This window comes from Ixodes scapularis, unplaced genomic scaffold, assembly GCF_016920785.2.
Source record: "Ixodes scapularis isolate PalLabHiFi unplaced genomic scaffold, ASM1692078v2 PGA_scaffold8__174_contigs__length_109621045, whole genome shotgun sequence".
Classification (NCBI taxonomy): domain Eukaryota; kingdom Metazoa; phylum Arthropoda; class Arachnida; order Ixodida; family Ixodidae; genus Ixodes; species Ixodes scapularis.
The window spans coordinates 29,945,512-29,961,739 of NW_024609883.1; the positions used below are offsets into that span (position 1 = coordinate 29,945,512).

The 16,228-nt window shown below is 46.5% G+C and overlaps 2 protein-coding genes across 2 annotated transcripts in view; one reads left to right on the forward strand and one right to left on the reverse strand.

The window, feature by feature from the left end:
* Positions 1 to 1,218, reverse strand: part of LOC8030729 (dystrobrevin beta) — a 66,098-nt gene extending 64,880 nt beyond the window's left edge. The window contains exon 1 of the mRNA XM_029985193.4: positions 1,084 to 1,218. Within this exon, the coding sequence (XP_029841053.1) occupies positions 1,084 to 1,113 (30 nt within the window). The 5' untranslated portion in view covers positions 1,114 to 1,218. The remainder of the gene's footprint in view (positions 1 to 1,083) is intronic.
* LOC115324547 (vacuolar protein sorting-associated protein 28 homolog) lies at positions 1,219 to 15,635 on the forward strand. The gene is made up of 8 exons (XM_029985194.4): positions 1,219 to 1,555; positions 1,641 to 1,701; positions 4,166 to 4,255; positions 4,315 to 4,420; positions 12,428 to 12,529; positions 12,610 to 12,663; positions 14,099 to 14,190; positions 15,410 to 15,635. The coding sequence occupies exons 1-8, from the start codon at positions 1,510 to 1,512 to the stop codon at positions 15,531 to 15,533; spliced, it is 675 nt and encodes a 224-aa protein (XP_029841054.1). The 5' UTR covers positions 1,219 to 1,509; the 3' UTR covers positions 15,534 to 15,635.
* Positions 15,636 to 16,228: the final 593 nt, after the last annotated feature.

Consider the following 16,228-nt stretch of genomic DNA (forward strand, 5'->3'; position numbering starts at 1 on the left):
GTGACAGCAGAGCAATTTATTCCTTGTACATTTCTATTTACAATGTTTATGTCAACAGGCTCACCCCCAGGTGGGAACTTGTATTTTCCGTTTCCCCTATGTCACCTAAAAAGCTGTCCTAACTAATCTGTGAAACTTCACAAATTTGCTGGCCAGGTCAAACATTTCAGCCACTTTCTAAGATTTGTTGAGAATCTGCCAAGTGGCTAAAGTGTGGTGTCCTTCACAATGATCTGTTTCCAGGGGCAGATGATGCAAGCTGCTACACGCAGGCTCAAAGACTGTCCGTCCCAATAGCCTTTTGAAGACAAACAGATTGCATCCATGGGGCTGGGAAGAGCTTAACCACGACTAAACTAAAGAGTTGTTGCAAGCAACCATTGGCATCAGGATAGAGAAAGTGCTTTGGTTTGCGTGCATTATGTGGGCAGATATGTGTCAGCTGGGGAGTTGGAGCTCACTGTTCCCAAGTAATGTCTGGGTTTCACAGTCAACACGCAAGGGTGGGGACCGTCAACACCAGATGGCAAGCACTCCAGAGGTGTCACACACTGCGTGTTCCAGTCAACAAAGTGCCAGAGGCCAGCACCTGCTGTGTGGGCTGGCAGCAGAGGGAGGCCACAGATCGCGTGTTACAGCTAAAAGGTATAGGTCGTAACATGGTTAGCGGGGCACCTAATCCTATTATTACATGCCGGCTCATTTTTCACGGTGGAAGCTACGAATAGCACGGCCCTCTTCCGCCCTAACCGTTATTCGAGTGGTGCCTTAGTGCGAACATAACAACAAATAAACAAAGTTTGGAGCCTGAAGTGCATACGCCCCTCTTGCCGCAACTGTGTACGGGGGCGCGTCAAATAAATCCATCGCCGGCTCTGTTTGGTTCGCAAACAAAAAGGGGGAGAGGGGAACAAGTAGACAAAAAAAAAACAAATAAAAGAAAAAGAGGTGCGCCCGTCGCAAGCGGACACGGTGTCGGCGAGATAAGCGTCGGCCCGACTTGGATGCTAGTTGCGGAGGCAGAGCCACAAGGCGACTGCCTTTTCCGGTGCCCCTTCACGTGACCCGATCGAAACAACTCACCTCTCGGGCGTCCAGCGTCAAGGCACTCATGAATGCCGAACTAATGGCAGCTTCACGCGTAAATGCTTCGAGGTTCAAAACAGGTGTCGTAGAGACACCGAGTCCGAGTGGCGACACCTCGCCATTTTTTTTTGGCGTTGCGATCGTTGCCCTTGGGAACCGGAACCGGAAGCGCTCTGTTGACGTCAACAAGCTCAATGACGTCATCGTGATCCTTGCTGTTGCTCGCTGTGGGGCCGTGGGGCTGTGTCGCTGTGTTTGGGCCTCTGGGCTTCAGTAGGTTTCGTTTGGCGAGTGGTTTTACGGTTTTACGCGCAGTGGCTTTACGTGAGCACATCAACGGGTGTTGTGGTTGTGTCAGGGCGAACGCTCAAGGAAGAATCGGCCGGGTATTCGTACGGGTGCCCTTTTCCGAGCGCTCCTACGATGGCATCGTTCGCGGGTTTGGTGCCGTCCCATGGGAACAGCCAAGGTGCGTAGATGTGTTGTTGTTGGTCTGCGAGTCTTTGAGCCCAAGTCCTCTTGACCGTATCTCCAATCTCCACCCTGGCTTTCAGACAACAGACCCGAGCTGTACGAAGAGGTTCGACTCCACAGGACGTCCAGGGAACGCGAGAAGTGAGTGCAATCTTTAGCCGCTTTGGCTGATGCGATCCACTGGCGAAAAAAAAAACCGGCGATAGGGACGTGCGATCTCGCTGCATTCGCCGTATTACCGAGGGAGTCAACATGATCGTGAACCCATGGGTGAGTTTGCTTAGTACATGCTTTACGCTAGGAATTGCGGTGTTGCAAAACTCCTCGGCAACAACTGCGGGACCAACGTTCGCCACAAACGGGAAATCGCGATTGATTGCAACGTGCATGACAGCACTAGCATTCTTTTGCGAGCTCGGGGCTGTAAGAATAGTTCTTGACAAGAGCAAGTTTAATGTACATGGCTTGCATGTGTCGTCAGTCCGCCCTTCTTTCTGGTAGTAAGAAGCATATCTCAGGCTCTCACACGCCCTTTCCCCCATTGTGTCTGACCAAGTGAGGTCAGTGCTAGCTGTGTTAATCTAACTAGATTACTGAAAAGACACTGAGTGTGCAGGCGAGCTTGCGATAGTTAATCATGATGTTTAAAACCAGAGTCCGAAGAAAAGGGCACAGGCGACGACGTCTCAAGTTGAGACGTCTTCTCCTGAGGTTTTTTCTTTGACTTCATAGTGTCCTTTCTTTTTTCCTTCACCCAGTCTCGGGTATTAAACATCATGACCAACTAGATTACCTGAGATGTGGAACTCCCATAGAGGGGTACTCCCCTCACTCCCTTCAGTACACCGGCTCTTGTCGCTGGAAGCACCATCTAGATTTTCGTTTCAAAGCTGTGTATTCCATAGAATACGGTGAAATGCCATCTAGATGCTGTCCTTGGGAACATACGCATTCCACAGAGTACACTGCAGTTGCCATAGCAGCCGTCCCCCAGAAACGGTGGTACTTCGAACGACGGGAGGAGAGGTTGGGAACTGCTTGTGCAAGCAGCATCAATGGGCAGTTTCGTATCCGAGCTAATTTACCATAAAATCCTCAGCAAGCTCCCACTAAAGACTTTTAGATAATCGTGTTAAACTAGGGGATGGGTGCTTCTTAGGTCAACAATTTGTCCTCTGTGTATTTTTCGAATGTTACAAAATTGAGGGTTGTGCACTTATTGTATAATGAGTAGATGCTCAATATTTTACGGTATTAATGTTGGCTATGGGGGGGTATCGGCTGTATTCACGTGCGGCTAGCGAGCGGTGCACTCTGGGTACATTGTAATCTTTGTGTTTGTGATAGTAGACGGCAGCACCCGCACGAGCCACACTATGCAGCAAGTCTTTCTCCGATTCAGGTGATACCACGCACGAAAACCATGTTGCTCATGAGTCGGCTGTCACACGAGGACCGAGCACGCACTTGGAAAAGAAAACTGAAGGGCAGGCCTTGAAGACTCCTGGTTTTTCCAAATCCCGAGGGTCCAAACACACGTGCATAAAGGCCCGGTCGCTCTCCGTGAGGAGGCAACGCAGATGACTCACTTGCATCGACAGAGATAACCCTGACAAAGATTGCAACAAGTAGCGAGTACGTCGGTATGTTCGAGGCACTTTGCCTCAAGTAGGTGTTGGCGTAGTTGGCTTTTGTTTAGGTCGGGTCTGTCGAACGCGTGTGCGTATCCGAGATGTTTGTGGTTGCCCACTCAGGACTGTAGTCATCAAACAAATTTGCTGCAGTACCTCCGTAACGTTGAATCAATAAAAAGAGCCAAAGGAGAGAATGCAATGCATTCGATTTTTCGCAGTGGCAGCTGACGGCAGTGATAAGCTTCGATATTGCTGCGAGGCAAAGAAATGTGTGCTCGTAAACGGTGATTTCTTTCTATGCTGATTTTCCGCCACTTCTGCGGTAAGGAACTTTCATTCCAGTCTCTCGGGCATCTTGTTCGTCACAATGAAACTTTGGCCATGAGTAGGCCTAGCTCGCTGAAGCGAATTGTTAAATCAAAATAATGTCGGACACAAGCAAACCGTGCCGAGGCTGATGCGAGACAAAGTTCCTTAAACATGCATAACTCATTGAAATCTTCATCGAGGTTTTCTACATTGATTGTGATCGCAAGGCATTCGCATTGCCTCCTCACGGAGATTGACCGAGCCTTTTCACGCTTCTCTGTTTGGACTACCAGGGTTTGCCAAAACCAGGGGTCTGCAGTGCCTGCTGTCGCCAATTTTCTTTTTCGAGTGCGACACCATTTTCATGCATGGGGTCACCTGAAACAGAGGAAGATTCGTGGCGTAGTGTGGCCATGTCATTGAGTAAGGCCCGTGTGGCTGTGCGTCTGCCATCGTCTGCTACCACGGACAGGAAGATTGCAGTGTACTCAAAGTGTACCGCTCGCAAGTTGCACGTGAATACACCCTACAATAGCTGTACAGTACACCTCAGGCTTGTGCTCACTCATTAGTCACGAATAGCACTCCACACTGGTGTTGCTCTGAACTACGTTAAAGATGATAAAATTCAGTACAACGCACTCTGGTCCCTGCTCATCCAGGTACGACAACATGGCAGACCTGTACGCTGTCATCAACACCCTGCAATGCCTGGAGAAGGCGTACATTAAGGATTGCGTCACGCCCAAGGAGTAAGTCCCGCCATCTTGCGAGTATCTGCTGCAAACGCTAATGGCCGGCTGCTTGGCAGGTACACGGCCGCATGCTCCAAGCTTCTGGTCCAGTACAAGTCTGCCTTCAAACAGATTCAGAGTGACGAGTTCTCCTCTGTGGAAGCCTTCATGAAGAAGTTCCGGGTATGTGCTCACCCTTATTTTGCTCGATGGCACCGATCAAAATGAGCTGGATAGTTTGTGGCTTCACCCGAGAGCTTCAATATAAGTGCAGGCACATGTGCAGTAATAATAATAATGATTTTCATTTCCCATTACATTTAATAATGGGGCCAAGGAAAACAAAAAAGAGAAACAAAGCCGGGATAGTCTATTTGACAAGCTCTTGGCCCCTGTGGCGTTCTGAGTGGTGGGAACAGCACATGACACACGCCAAGAACTGCAGGTTCAAATCGCAGAAATAAGCTTTGCACACACGCCCCGATTAGCACCGACATCCTGGTTTCCGAATGAGGTGCAGGCTGGTGTGGCTGATTCCCCCACTTGGAAGTGAGTGTGTCGTGTTTTTTTTTCTCCTTTCTGCACGTTTGAACACATTTTTTTCGCTCAACAAAAACATGATTTTTTTAAGGAATAACAGTGATTTACGGAGTAATACAGATTATTTAGCATTGATGAAAAAAAATTCTGACGACACTTGCCGATACTGCCGATCACAAAAGGCTTACTGATGACGCCACTGGTAGCACACCTTCAACAGACTGCATTGCCACTGGACATAAAGCTGTTTCGGCCTGTTCAAGTTAAAATATGATGCCCTAATACAGGGTGTCTAGCAATCGGGAATTGTCAGGGAAATTTTAATTACCTGGAAAAATCTGCGAAATGTCAGGGATATTGTCAAAAAGCGAGCCCAGTCAGGGAAAATGAGCCGGAAACGCCATCGAGTGCCCTGAGCAAAGACTTGCAAGACTTAGGGGCCAAAATATAGGCAATAAATTCTGCTTAGAGCAGAGCGTGGGCTCTGCTCACTCGATGTAGAGTGTGCTACCCGATGCAAAGGGAACAACTAACAAATCCAGTCCAAGTTTTGGATTGGATTGAGGGCTCGACACTAGGCCAGATCCAGATAGAGCTACTAGGTTTAGTGACAAATTGGAAAGCCGCAGACCCCAATCCAAGCCTTAAACCGAAAGTATCTGAAAGTGTGCACCTGGCAGCCATGCTGCCATTCGGTTATTGAAGTGTGTGGTCGAGCGTCGTGTTTTCATCATGTTTTCGGAAGTGATCTCTTCACTGACGATGTCGGCGGCCAGAAAGTGCTCGTTTAATCCAGACTAGACAAACCCGCATATTTTGGAATATGCAAGTTGGATTAAGCTCGTGCAAAATGATCCTCACAGTGCTCAATGCCTTGTGTGGAAATGGTGTTATATATTTAACTGCCCCCACAATGGTCAGGCACTTGAAATTCTCAGGGAAAACCTGGAAAAGTCAAGGAATTTCAAAATAATAATTTGCTAGACACCCTGTAATACTTTGTGGCTATTACTTGTTGTCCAAGTAGCTCGAACCACTAATAAGGTAATACATAAAAGGGGCAGAAGCTCAAATGTCATTAGAGAATGATTGCTTTAACATACATTGCCAAGCTGCCGCAAACAATAAGTATTTATAAGAGACGATCGAAGGGTAGGGGCAAGTTTCGGTTCATTGCCTCTATGTTTGCTTTGAAAGGAGGCTCCCCATTAGCTACCAGACGAAGCATGACCACAAAATACTGTTAGTTTTGTGTAGATCAGATTTCATTGAGCCTGTAACTACAGAGACGTTAAAAAATTTTCTTTATGGTTGCAATTTGCGGCCCTCCTCTCGCAAGCATTTGTGAGGAGTTGTGTGATCCTGGTGACAATTATTATGGATTCTAAAATCATTTTACCCAGTAGCTTCACAATACGCACTCAAATTTTTCCCGAGTTGCCATCATCCCTGCCCCCAAGTAAAGTGTTTTTCTAGTTTGGGCACTGTTGTAACGACCCTGAGCCATCTATTGAGGCATAACTACGGGCATTATACTTGTGATGGCAAGAACCTGCCGAGGTTTGTGTCGGACGAATTTCGGCCGCCTTTAACTTCTAATGCGAAGGTCGACTAAAGTTCAACAATTGTGCGCATGCACGAAAATGTGAAAACTTGGGGCGGTTTGCTTATGAATGCGGGTATCTCTCCCAGCAACTAAAATACCCGCAAGGGGGATTTTCTTGTCATGTGGCCGGCTCGGAGGGCAGGAAGCACTTAGCGTTCCAGCCAGTTCCGCTCAGCAGACATAATCCTTGACCGTTTTCTTTGATTCTCGCCTAACACAATCTTTCCCTAAAATAACTTCACATGCTACTCTTAAAGGGGCACTGACACTCCAAAGGTTGTACTATTTATGTTTGTTGTCTAAACAATGCAAATTGTAATAGACATGCAAAAAAAAATGCAATGCAAAAAAAAAAAAAAATTTGCTTGCGCGCTTATTTTGGGGGGGGGTGGGGGGGGGCATTTTTCTTACCTCCTCGCTTCCTTTTATTTGTGCCTTAATCGATTATGAAATTTACAAGCTTTGTAAGCAACATTTTTATAATATTTAACAACGCCATTTGTGAAACGTGGTTTTTAACGCTGTTGCGATCGCTCTACGGTTGTTCTTTTTGCGATAACAAAAATCCGAGTCTCGAGTGATGTCGCCTCCTGGCTTTTAATGCTCCCTCGGAAAACATGGCGGCGCATGACACACATAGCACCAAGGATGATCGGTGAGCCGGGGAATCAGACAAAGTTCTCTTTTCAGGTGCCCGATGACCTCTCAGATTTTGAAAAGGAAATCAGCGAACGGTTAAAACAACTGGGTTTGGTGTCTGTGTACTGTAGTTTCGGTTGCGACTCCTCCAGGGCAACCTTCCACGTAGAACAGGCGCGACGTGACCAGTCACGTCGCTCACGTAAAGGTTGATTGTGGGACGCGGGCGAACACGACGCTTTTGGGCATTTGGCTTTTGGAAATTTTTTATTTACTTCACAAATACCGAGTTCCCAAGTTTCAAATTTTGGGAGGCAATGTCCAGGCATCTTTTTTCATCGTTCCGGATAATAAGAGAAAACATGATTTTGACCTGTCAGTGCCCCTTTAACTCGACCAGTTCGCTCTTTCCTGGCTTTTTCCTCTCCCCGCTTCTATCCTGTCCACTGTTGCCTGGTTCCTCCTCTCCCAGGGTGAGGAGGATCTTCTGCCTTGCAGAATCTGGAGTCTGGTCGTCGGCCTTTAACCCCTTGCCTACTAATAACGACTGTCACCCATCACAAACCATAAAGCCCGACCACGAGTGTGACTCACATTTTGATTTCGGCACTTGTTTAGCACGCTCTCTGGCAGAGGGCAAAACCAACCCTGTTGCTCTATTTACCTTCGGCAGTTTGCTCGTTTGTTTTGCTGTTTGACAGAAAGAGAGCACTCTATTCAGCCAAGAAAAAAAAAGTTGCTTGCGAGCGTTCACGCTAAAGCCACGTGGCTTTGACACGGAGGTCCACTTTAGCCGACAAAGTGATACAAAACATTCTTTTAGAGCTCAGCTCTTAGGTGCACACTGTCCCCTCTGTACCTTCCCCTCCTCCTCCTCAAGAGCTGCACTCTAATTCGGCATTACAAGGAGTTGTAAACGTCTTTCATTTTTTTTTAAGTGATTAACGCAGTCATGGACACATTACTGCTAAATGTAAAAATGTTGCAGTTACAGTTACTCAGGCAAAAAAAGTAACCCTGTTCCAGTTAGTTACAAAATTGAAAGAGTGACTTGTTGCAGTTACTTTGCTAAAGTAACGAAGTTACTTTGTCCTTACATTGCGAAAAAAACATTAGAAAACATTCAAAAGGAACTTTCAGTTACACCAACCAAATCCTTGTTTAAAGGCAGAACCCTACATTTCAAGAGCTGCTGGGTCTCTTCTTCAGAGACCGAGCAGTGAAACAAAGAACTTTCAGGAGAGGATCCGCCAGCATAAGAACGACGTTGTCAAGTTCGACCATGAACGCAGCACCGTAGCTGAGCACTGCGGCATCAAGGACCACAGGATTGACTTTGCCAACACCAGTATCCTCGCCATTCAGACCAATCCCAGACAGAGACTTTTCATTGAATCGTGGCACATTCAATCGATGCTAGAAAGCATAAATAGATCCCTCAGCACTCTGCCGATCGTCTACGTGAACAGACTTCGCCACCTCAGCTATGCAAAATGAGACACCGCCGTGTGCCCACAATCTTTCATGAAACACGAAGCTTCTTTTGAAAACTTGGAGAACAATGTTGCGTAAACTTCCTCTGTCAAAATAAGCACCGATCGAGGTACAAACGACCACTGCGTGTGCTCCTCCATCTCACTACTTGAAATGGAAGAAACCACCCGGAAAGCCAAGGACATGAACATCTATAAATCGACTGATGCCAAGTGCCCCTGGTCCTGGCTAAGGGCGGTTTTTCAATTTCAAGAAAACACACAAACAAGCAGAACGACACGGACGTTTCGAGCGAATGCTCTTTCTCAAGTGATGTGGCCCGGGAAGGGACAAGAAGTGGGTGACGGGAGGCAAGGCTGGTAATTTGGTTGTGAAAAAAAAGAAAGGAAGGGAGAGAAAATGGGTCTGAAGTCGAGATTTCGCAAGAGTGCATCTGGGAGTTGGTTGATTGAAATTGGAGGGAAAGGAAACGTATGCTTGGCGGCAAGAGGACGAGGTTCAGAAAGTCGGTTGTTCCGTAAGCCTGCGGGCGTTTTGGGCGACAATCACCAAAAACTGTCTTCCACAAAAAGCACTTACTCCCTTTGCCAGGCAAAGAAAAGAACTCTTTAGAGATGCGGTGCATTGTTACATCTGTGTGCGCTGCGGGCGATGTGCCATGTACGGCTGGTACGAACACAAACGTCCCTATTCTCCCAGTTGGCGGGACTAGCTTGGCCAGGCAGGGTCATCCAAAATTTAGTTTCTTTATATTTTTTTTTTTTTCCCCTCCTGCTCCAGACATTTTCTTCAGCAGATTTTGCTTTGCCCTTACCGTACCAGGACTTAGGACTCTCTCACGAGTTACACAACGATTTGGTGGTCTTGTTTGCAATAGTTTTGCACATGAAACTTGGAATTAAGTAACTCTAACGACATTACTTTTTACAGTTACTTTAAAAAAATAGTAGCACTGTTACAGTTAGAGAAGTTTTTTTTCACTAAGCAGTAATGAGTTACAGCCACAAGTTACTGAAAAAAGTAACTAGTTACAGGTTATACATTACTAGTAACTATTTACTGCCCAAGACTGGATAAATGTCCAAGCATATGTGGCAACAAATTCCTCGGCCTTTCCTATTTTTAGGAATCGGCAATAGTTTGATGGGCAGTGATAGGAGTGATGAAAATAATGTAAATCCTGCAAGTATTCCATCAACTTTGGTGTCTACACGTCAGTGGGACTCGGTCCAGAAGTCTTGATTTAGATCAAGGTATGGCACCTGGAAGTCGAGGAACTGTTTTTGTCTTATTTTAATGCAAATTGCCCGTTTAAAATAAAATGTTGCTGTATGTTCCTTGAAGAAAAACAATTAATAGGCAAGGGTTTAAAGTACACAAATGGAATTCATTTCACTTACGTTTTAAGTCTGCGCGCAAAAGCACACTTTAATTATTGATGCGAGGACGGAATTATGGGAGCCATTTTCCTCTCTCGGCGTCGACTATTTTGTGCTGCAGAGTCGAGGCTGGCACAGCTTCCACAGTGGTCTAGCGCTGTAAAAGCTACTAGCGCAAATGCGTCACTTCGTTTGGCGTCTCCTTCGTACAACAGTGTGTGGGAACGAGACGCAAGACCAAGCCACAGGCTCTCGCAGCAGTGCCGAGGTTCCGTGATGCGAAAGCAATGCTAGCCTTGGCAACGTAGCAAAAAATAGTAGATGTGGCATTTTTTTATGGGTACCTTGTCCCCACAAAAGCAGTCATGTGACCAAAAAATATCTTTCGCGCGTGAGTCAACCGCCGGGAGAAATACCCGCATTGATTTGCAAAAGGGCCTTGCCAGAGGAAGCATGCAATATTTGTTAGTTGTATTGCTTGACTGGTTCGCATTACTAACTAACGAAAGCATTAAAATTACCTATTTGCACTTTTAAATTGTGTAAACATTGATATCCATTTTATAAAATATAAAAATAAAGTACTTTGGTTTCCCAAAGTTAGAAATCTTTGTGTCGAAGCCGGGCAGCACTGTTCTTAAAGGGACACTGACACCTCCCAAAAAATTTTTTTTTATTTTTTGCCAGGCGCTTTAATATGGTGTCGGAGGATTACCCAATTAATATTTTGCAACAGAGTAGCATATTTTTTTAATAAAGCCAAAAGACGCAACTGCTCGAAACCGAAACCCGACGGAGGTCGGAGAAGTGGAGAGAAGAGAGTGAGTGGCGGAAGTCACGTGGCTACACCCAACCGTGCGTTTTTTGTTTTTTTTTTCCTCTCTGTAGCAGACGACACGACATGCGGCGTGCGATTCGTTTGCAGTTATGTTTGTTCCGCTCGTTGTTCTGTACTCCAAGATGAGTTGTTTTGTACATTGAGGAGTTGGAGATGAGTAGTGAGTGCCCGTGGTGAATTTCCATGATCGGCTCCGAAAAGAATACACCCAAGATGTTGCGTGAAGAGCTGGCTCACATGTCCTGCACCTGAAAAAAAGTGGCATTGTGCGACAGAGTTTCCGAAAGATCAACGGGATCGGAACCAATGGCTGGCTGAAATTCCTGTAGAACATATATGGGCACCTCGGAAAGCAGAAGCTACCTGATTTATATACTCCTTGCATTTTGTGGAAAGTGATTACATTGAGTTCGCAGGTGTCAAAACGGAAATCCCATACTATTTAATTCAGCGAAGTATCGTCCACAACATTTGTTTGTTATTTTTTTGTTTGTTTCTTCAGTGATGATTGTAAGAAAAAAGAAAAAGTTATGTAAACATCAAAAAATGTTTGAAAAAAAAAATAACAAAGTTTCACGGGGGATCGAACCCGGTCCTACCGCGTGTGAACCGGACGTCTTTCCCACTCAGCTACTGGGGCATCTCTTTTCTGGTGGATCTCTTTCCTTGGTAATAATTCAGCCGGTAAACTGTAAGTTGGAAAGTTTGCTGTCTATTTTTCTCTAGCAAAAGCACTCCCGGGTCGAAGTCGGGAAGCACCACGCTTTTTTTGACATTCGCACCTAATAAAGAAATCGTACGCATGCATATTCAACTCGAAGTAGACACGTCGTGCTTGACGTTTGCGCGAGCGATGTCTTCAGCCACGAGAAGGGAGCGACGGCTCGGCGACGTCTTCGTGCAAATCGGCTTGGTGGCCGGGCGTGTCGTACGGGATGAATACCAATTCTTTTGATCAGTCCCAAATTTCTATTTTAACGGTAGACAGAATTCGCCGGTACCGCGAACGACAGTTCTGAAATAGAGGTCCCACGCCCGTCGTCCGCTGCCATCGCTGTCCCCGCGAGTCACGCGAAACGACGAACGCACAGAATGCTTCCGGTTGTCTGTGGAACTTTTTTTTTTTCAATCAACGTATTTACAGCTTTTTAGAAGCCACGAAAAATGGGTTTCATATTTTTTTTCTATTTTTAATATTGAGTGTGTGCCTTCAGTGACCCACGACTTTGATTAAATTTGGTGGTCGCATCGATACCTTAGAAAACGGCCCGTGACCGCGAAAAAGAGAGTGAGCGAGACTCGAACAGGCCAGTTCTTGATCGGTGGTTTTCGGGTGGAAAGAAGCCGAATTTCGAGCCGCAAATTCTGTTCTGGGTAGTTGAGCTATCATATGTCACGTACAACTAAAAACCTCGGCGAGCATAAATACCCTGTCAGTGTCCCTTTAAGTCAAACTTCGTCCAACTTTGCAAGAAGTTTAAAGGTTCCCCAAACCGATGTTCATCGACAGCTTGCAATATCCCTAATTAGTACTATTACAAATACTCTGGGCCTTTGTATTGCCTCACTGCAACAATGCCAAGTGCAGGACACGTTCTTTTGGCTATCCCTAAATAGAGATGCATGTTCCCCGAGTTATCAAGGTCAGTGGGATTATTCTGGTAAAACGAAATTTAGTCCATTTTCTACCTCAGCTGGACTGTCCTGCAGCCATGGAACGTATTCGCGAGGATCGGCCAATCACCATCAAGGACGACAAGGGCAACACCAGCAAGTGCATAGCCGACATCGTCTCGGTATGTGCCGTCGTCCGCTTTTGTCTTTCCCTCCTCTGCCTGCCGTGACCTGACTGAGCAGGCGCTCTCTCCCTTCGCAGCTCTTCATCACCATCATTGACAAGTTACGACTGGAGATCAAGTCCATGGACGAGGTGAGGACTGCTCTTTCACTTGCCTCTCCTGAGTTGCACCATCGTGAGAGCTGTGGGTGTACTCCGATTCGCCGTACGATGGACCACAGCGGACCCCACGAGCCATTTTGGGCAGTCCAGCGCTGTGAACATATCACGTGACTGTGCTTCCCGCACGTCACTGCGCTCCTCCCGAAAGTCGCACGACATTTGCACGGGACTAGATTGCCTTTGATGGCTCACAGGGTCCACGCTGCAGTTCTTTGTAAGCTGAAACGGAGCATGGCTTGCCTTCAAACGATTGCATTTTCCCTCAGAGCAATTCAATGTGTGTACGGAACATTAACATTCGTGGGTTTTTTAAAGCCTTCTCTCAGAAACCAAAAATGGAGTTATCTCTTCCCAATGAGTTATCTGCTCAGCCCTCAGGCATCTCGCGAGAGGCCTGCCTTTGTCCTGGAAGGTAATCATTTCTGAGAAAAACGGGTCATCCAGCTTTTGTTTTCAAAGCAGAGCTGCTCTCGAGCTGTTGGGATACCGTGACTTTGTAGTGGCCAAGGTACACTTGGAGCCACAACAGATAAAAGAAATAAAAGTTGATGTTCTCAGGTCTATAGTACTCTGCCGGGACATCATGTTCTTGCTAAAAAAAACAACTGCAAATTTCCTCGTTTTTTTTTGTTTTTCAGTGCATAAAATTATGAAACAAAATATTATCTGGTGTCAGAAGCAAAAACTAAAACACAAGTGGTGTAATAGGGTTACCATCTATTGGCATTTGTTTAACACAAACTTTTTAGCAAAGACCGGCGAATCTCTGGCTTTGTGCACTTTAGCTCTTGCCGTGAACTCTCATGTCATGGGGACGGATTCTGCAGATCGCAGACTCTTGTGTCTCGGTGCTATAAACATGCAGGAACCACCCACTACAAACTCACTTGTCACAAATACTGGTATTGAAGATTGTGTGGTTTAGGCAGTTCCCATCGGACATTACGTAGTGTCCAGCAGCGTTTCAGAATTTTTTTGTTAATGATATTCAGCTAAAAAAAACAGGATGGGCGATTTCTCGGGGGAAGGGTGTCCATATGGGATTGTACGGTGTGCAGATATATTTCCCCGCTAGATTTAGCGGGGATACTGCAATGTTACGTTTGCGACAGTTGACGGCACACGACTTTGTGGCTTCATGTGACGCTGCAATGATTTATTCGCTAAGGCACCATGCCTTAAAACTGTGATATAAATTGAGCAGTTAAATTGACATCACGTGACATTGCGACATTATGCGGTCAGACTGACACGAGCAAGCAGGGCATGTGGAGAGGTTCCCATATAAGGCAACAGCTTTGAAACTTGTACGTCAGAAGTGCCTGCGTGGAGAGTCGGAAGAATGTGTGTGAGATCCGTGAGCTCCGCATGACCCCTGGTACGAGCCCTCGCATTTTGTGCGCAGTTGCACCCCGACCTGCGAGAGTTGAGCGAGACCATGAACCGGCTCAGCCTCATCCCCGCAGACTTCGAGGGCAAGGCAAAGGTGGACGAATGGTGGGTGCCTTCCGCTACACTGCTTGGAACGCATCCTCGAATGGCATGCGTTTAGGGTTCCACATCACCCGTGCGTCGAGAGAGGCAATTGAGGACGTCGTACAAGCCCGCATCTCATATCAACCGCCGTCGTGGTCCTGGCAGTTGGTTGTAGAAGTTCCGGCAGGAAGCGTGAGGGAGTGTCGCTGTCGTCGCTGCTTCCCAACTGTTTGCTGCCAAAGCTTCCGTCGACTAGCAAGCTGGAAAGTCACCTGCAGCATCCTGCTGCTGTGCCATCACCAGGATCGTGGCACGCAACAGCCTGGCACTTCTGCGCCGTAATTGCGTAGAGATTGGGAGACTGCATTCGAGGACGCGGTAAACAGACTACGGAAAAATGCCAATTCGATGCCCGCTCGAAATTGGGAGATAATCATGGAAAACGGGGGGGGGGGGGGTGCTTGCTATGTTCGAGAGCAACGTTGCAGCAGGTGCGTTCAGTCGGGCGGGCCCTTGCTTGTCACACCACTGATTTAAAAATGGCCTTCATTTACCGAGCTATTCATCATGCCAACGCGTAAAAACAGAATGTCCGTGCTACCTTTGACGAAGAAAAAGTGCCCCTCGCGGTAAATAGTTTATTGAGAAAAATTCTAAAATGGTCTATTACGCATTGTCTAGTAGTCTTTTTCGCTGAAGTCTTCGAATGACTCTTCTAGGTTCGAACAAAAGAGCAGCCCATCTCTCACTATCTCCCTCCTTTTGACTCTGCACCCCTTGTCTCCATTCTGCTTCACCCCTGCCGGTTGCAGGATAGCGACCGCCCACAGCGACTAGACGCTTGATGTCTCTTCCACACAGTTTTGAACCCGTCTAAAATAAGGAAGTGGCGTTTGATATGTAGTTTGACAAGATATTAAATTTTTCAGAAGTAGGGGGTGAGCCATTACTGTGTGACATGGGCACACTTTCGATCTTTTACGGTAGTCAGGGACGTGTTCTACCCGCTATGCCTCCATCGGAGGGAGCTGCAGTCTACATTCTACTGCCGCCGTTTCATTCGTGGAAACCACAAACACTCCACCAGCAGTTGGACTTGAGTTGGTCTTGTTTTGCTTTGGCCATTTTCAAATAATCGCAGCTGTCTAAAATGCAGCGAGGCGAGTGGTAACGTTGAGTCACGAAACCGTGAAGAAGCTGCTTGCGACTTTCCAACAAGTTATGTGAATTACTCTTGCAGGTTGCAGACAATGTCTTCAATGGCTGCGTCGGACGAGCTGAACGAGAGCCAGGTCCGCCAGCTGATTTTCGACCTGGAGTCATCCTACAACGCCTTCAATCGCGTCCTTCACAATTCCACATGATGGAAAAGCCATCGTTTGAGTGTCGTTCTATTCTTACCAGGGGGCATATAAATAAAGTTCTCAAGGCTTCTCCGTCATCTGCTTTGCCTCGAGTTGACTGTGCATTGACTCCGGTATGGGATAAGTGTGATAACTAGTCTGGAAAGAAGGGGCACTCCGCACTGTACATGCAGGTCTCTCTAGGTTTTCCTCACCTTTCTAGTCTAGCTAAACCCATAAGCTTCATTTTTTTTTTAGGTAGGTCGACATACTCTAAAATATAATGCCTTTGAGATTTGGTACTGCACCGTAGGTAGTGTTCTAAAGATTCTGAAAAGCAGCATAGGCATACTAACATTCGTAAGCAAATTTCTTGCCAAAATTCCAAATCTTGTAATACATGGGATCTTTTTTCATCTAACGGGTGTCCCAAGTAACTTGCACCAAACTTAAAAAAAAACGGCACTTTACGTGCTTTGAAGGAACTGTACCACCCTATCATTAATGCGCTGTTTGAGACAGACTTTGCGGCAGCAAGTACTCGCGCTTTTCTTTGGGGCCTACACCAACGCAAAAAACTAACTGCCTCGAACAGCGCACCAATGATAAGATGTACTACTGGGCGTTTGTAAGAAATCCGAATCCGGTTTTTCGCACCGCAAAAATTAGCTAGGCATTGTGAGAAGCTCCAACTCTGTCAAAACATAGCCTCATTT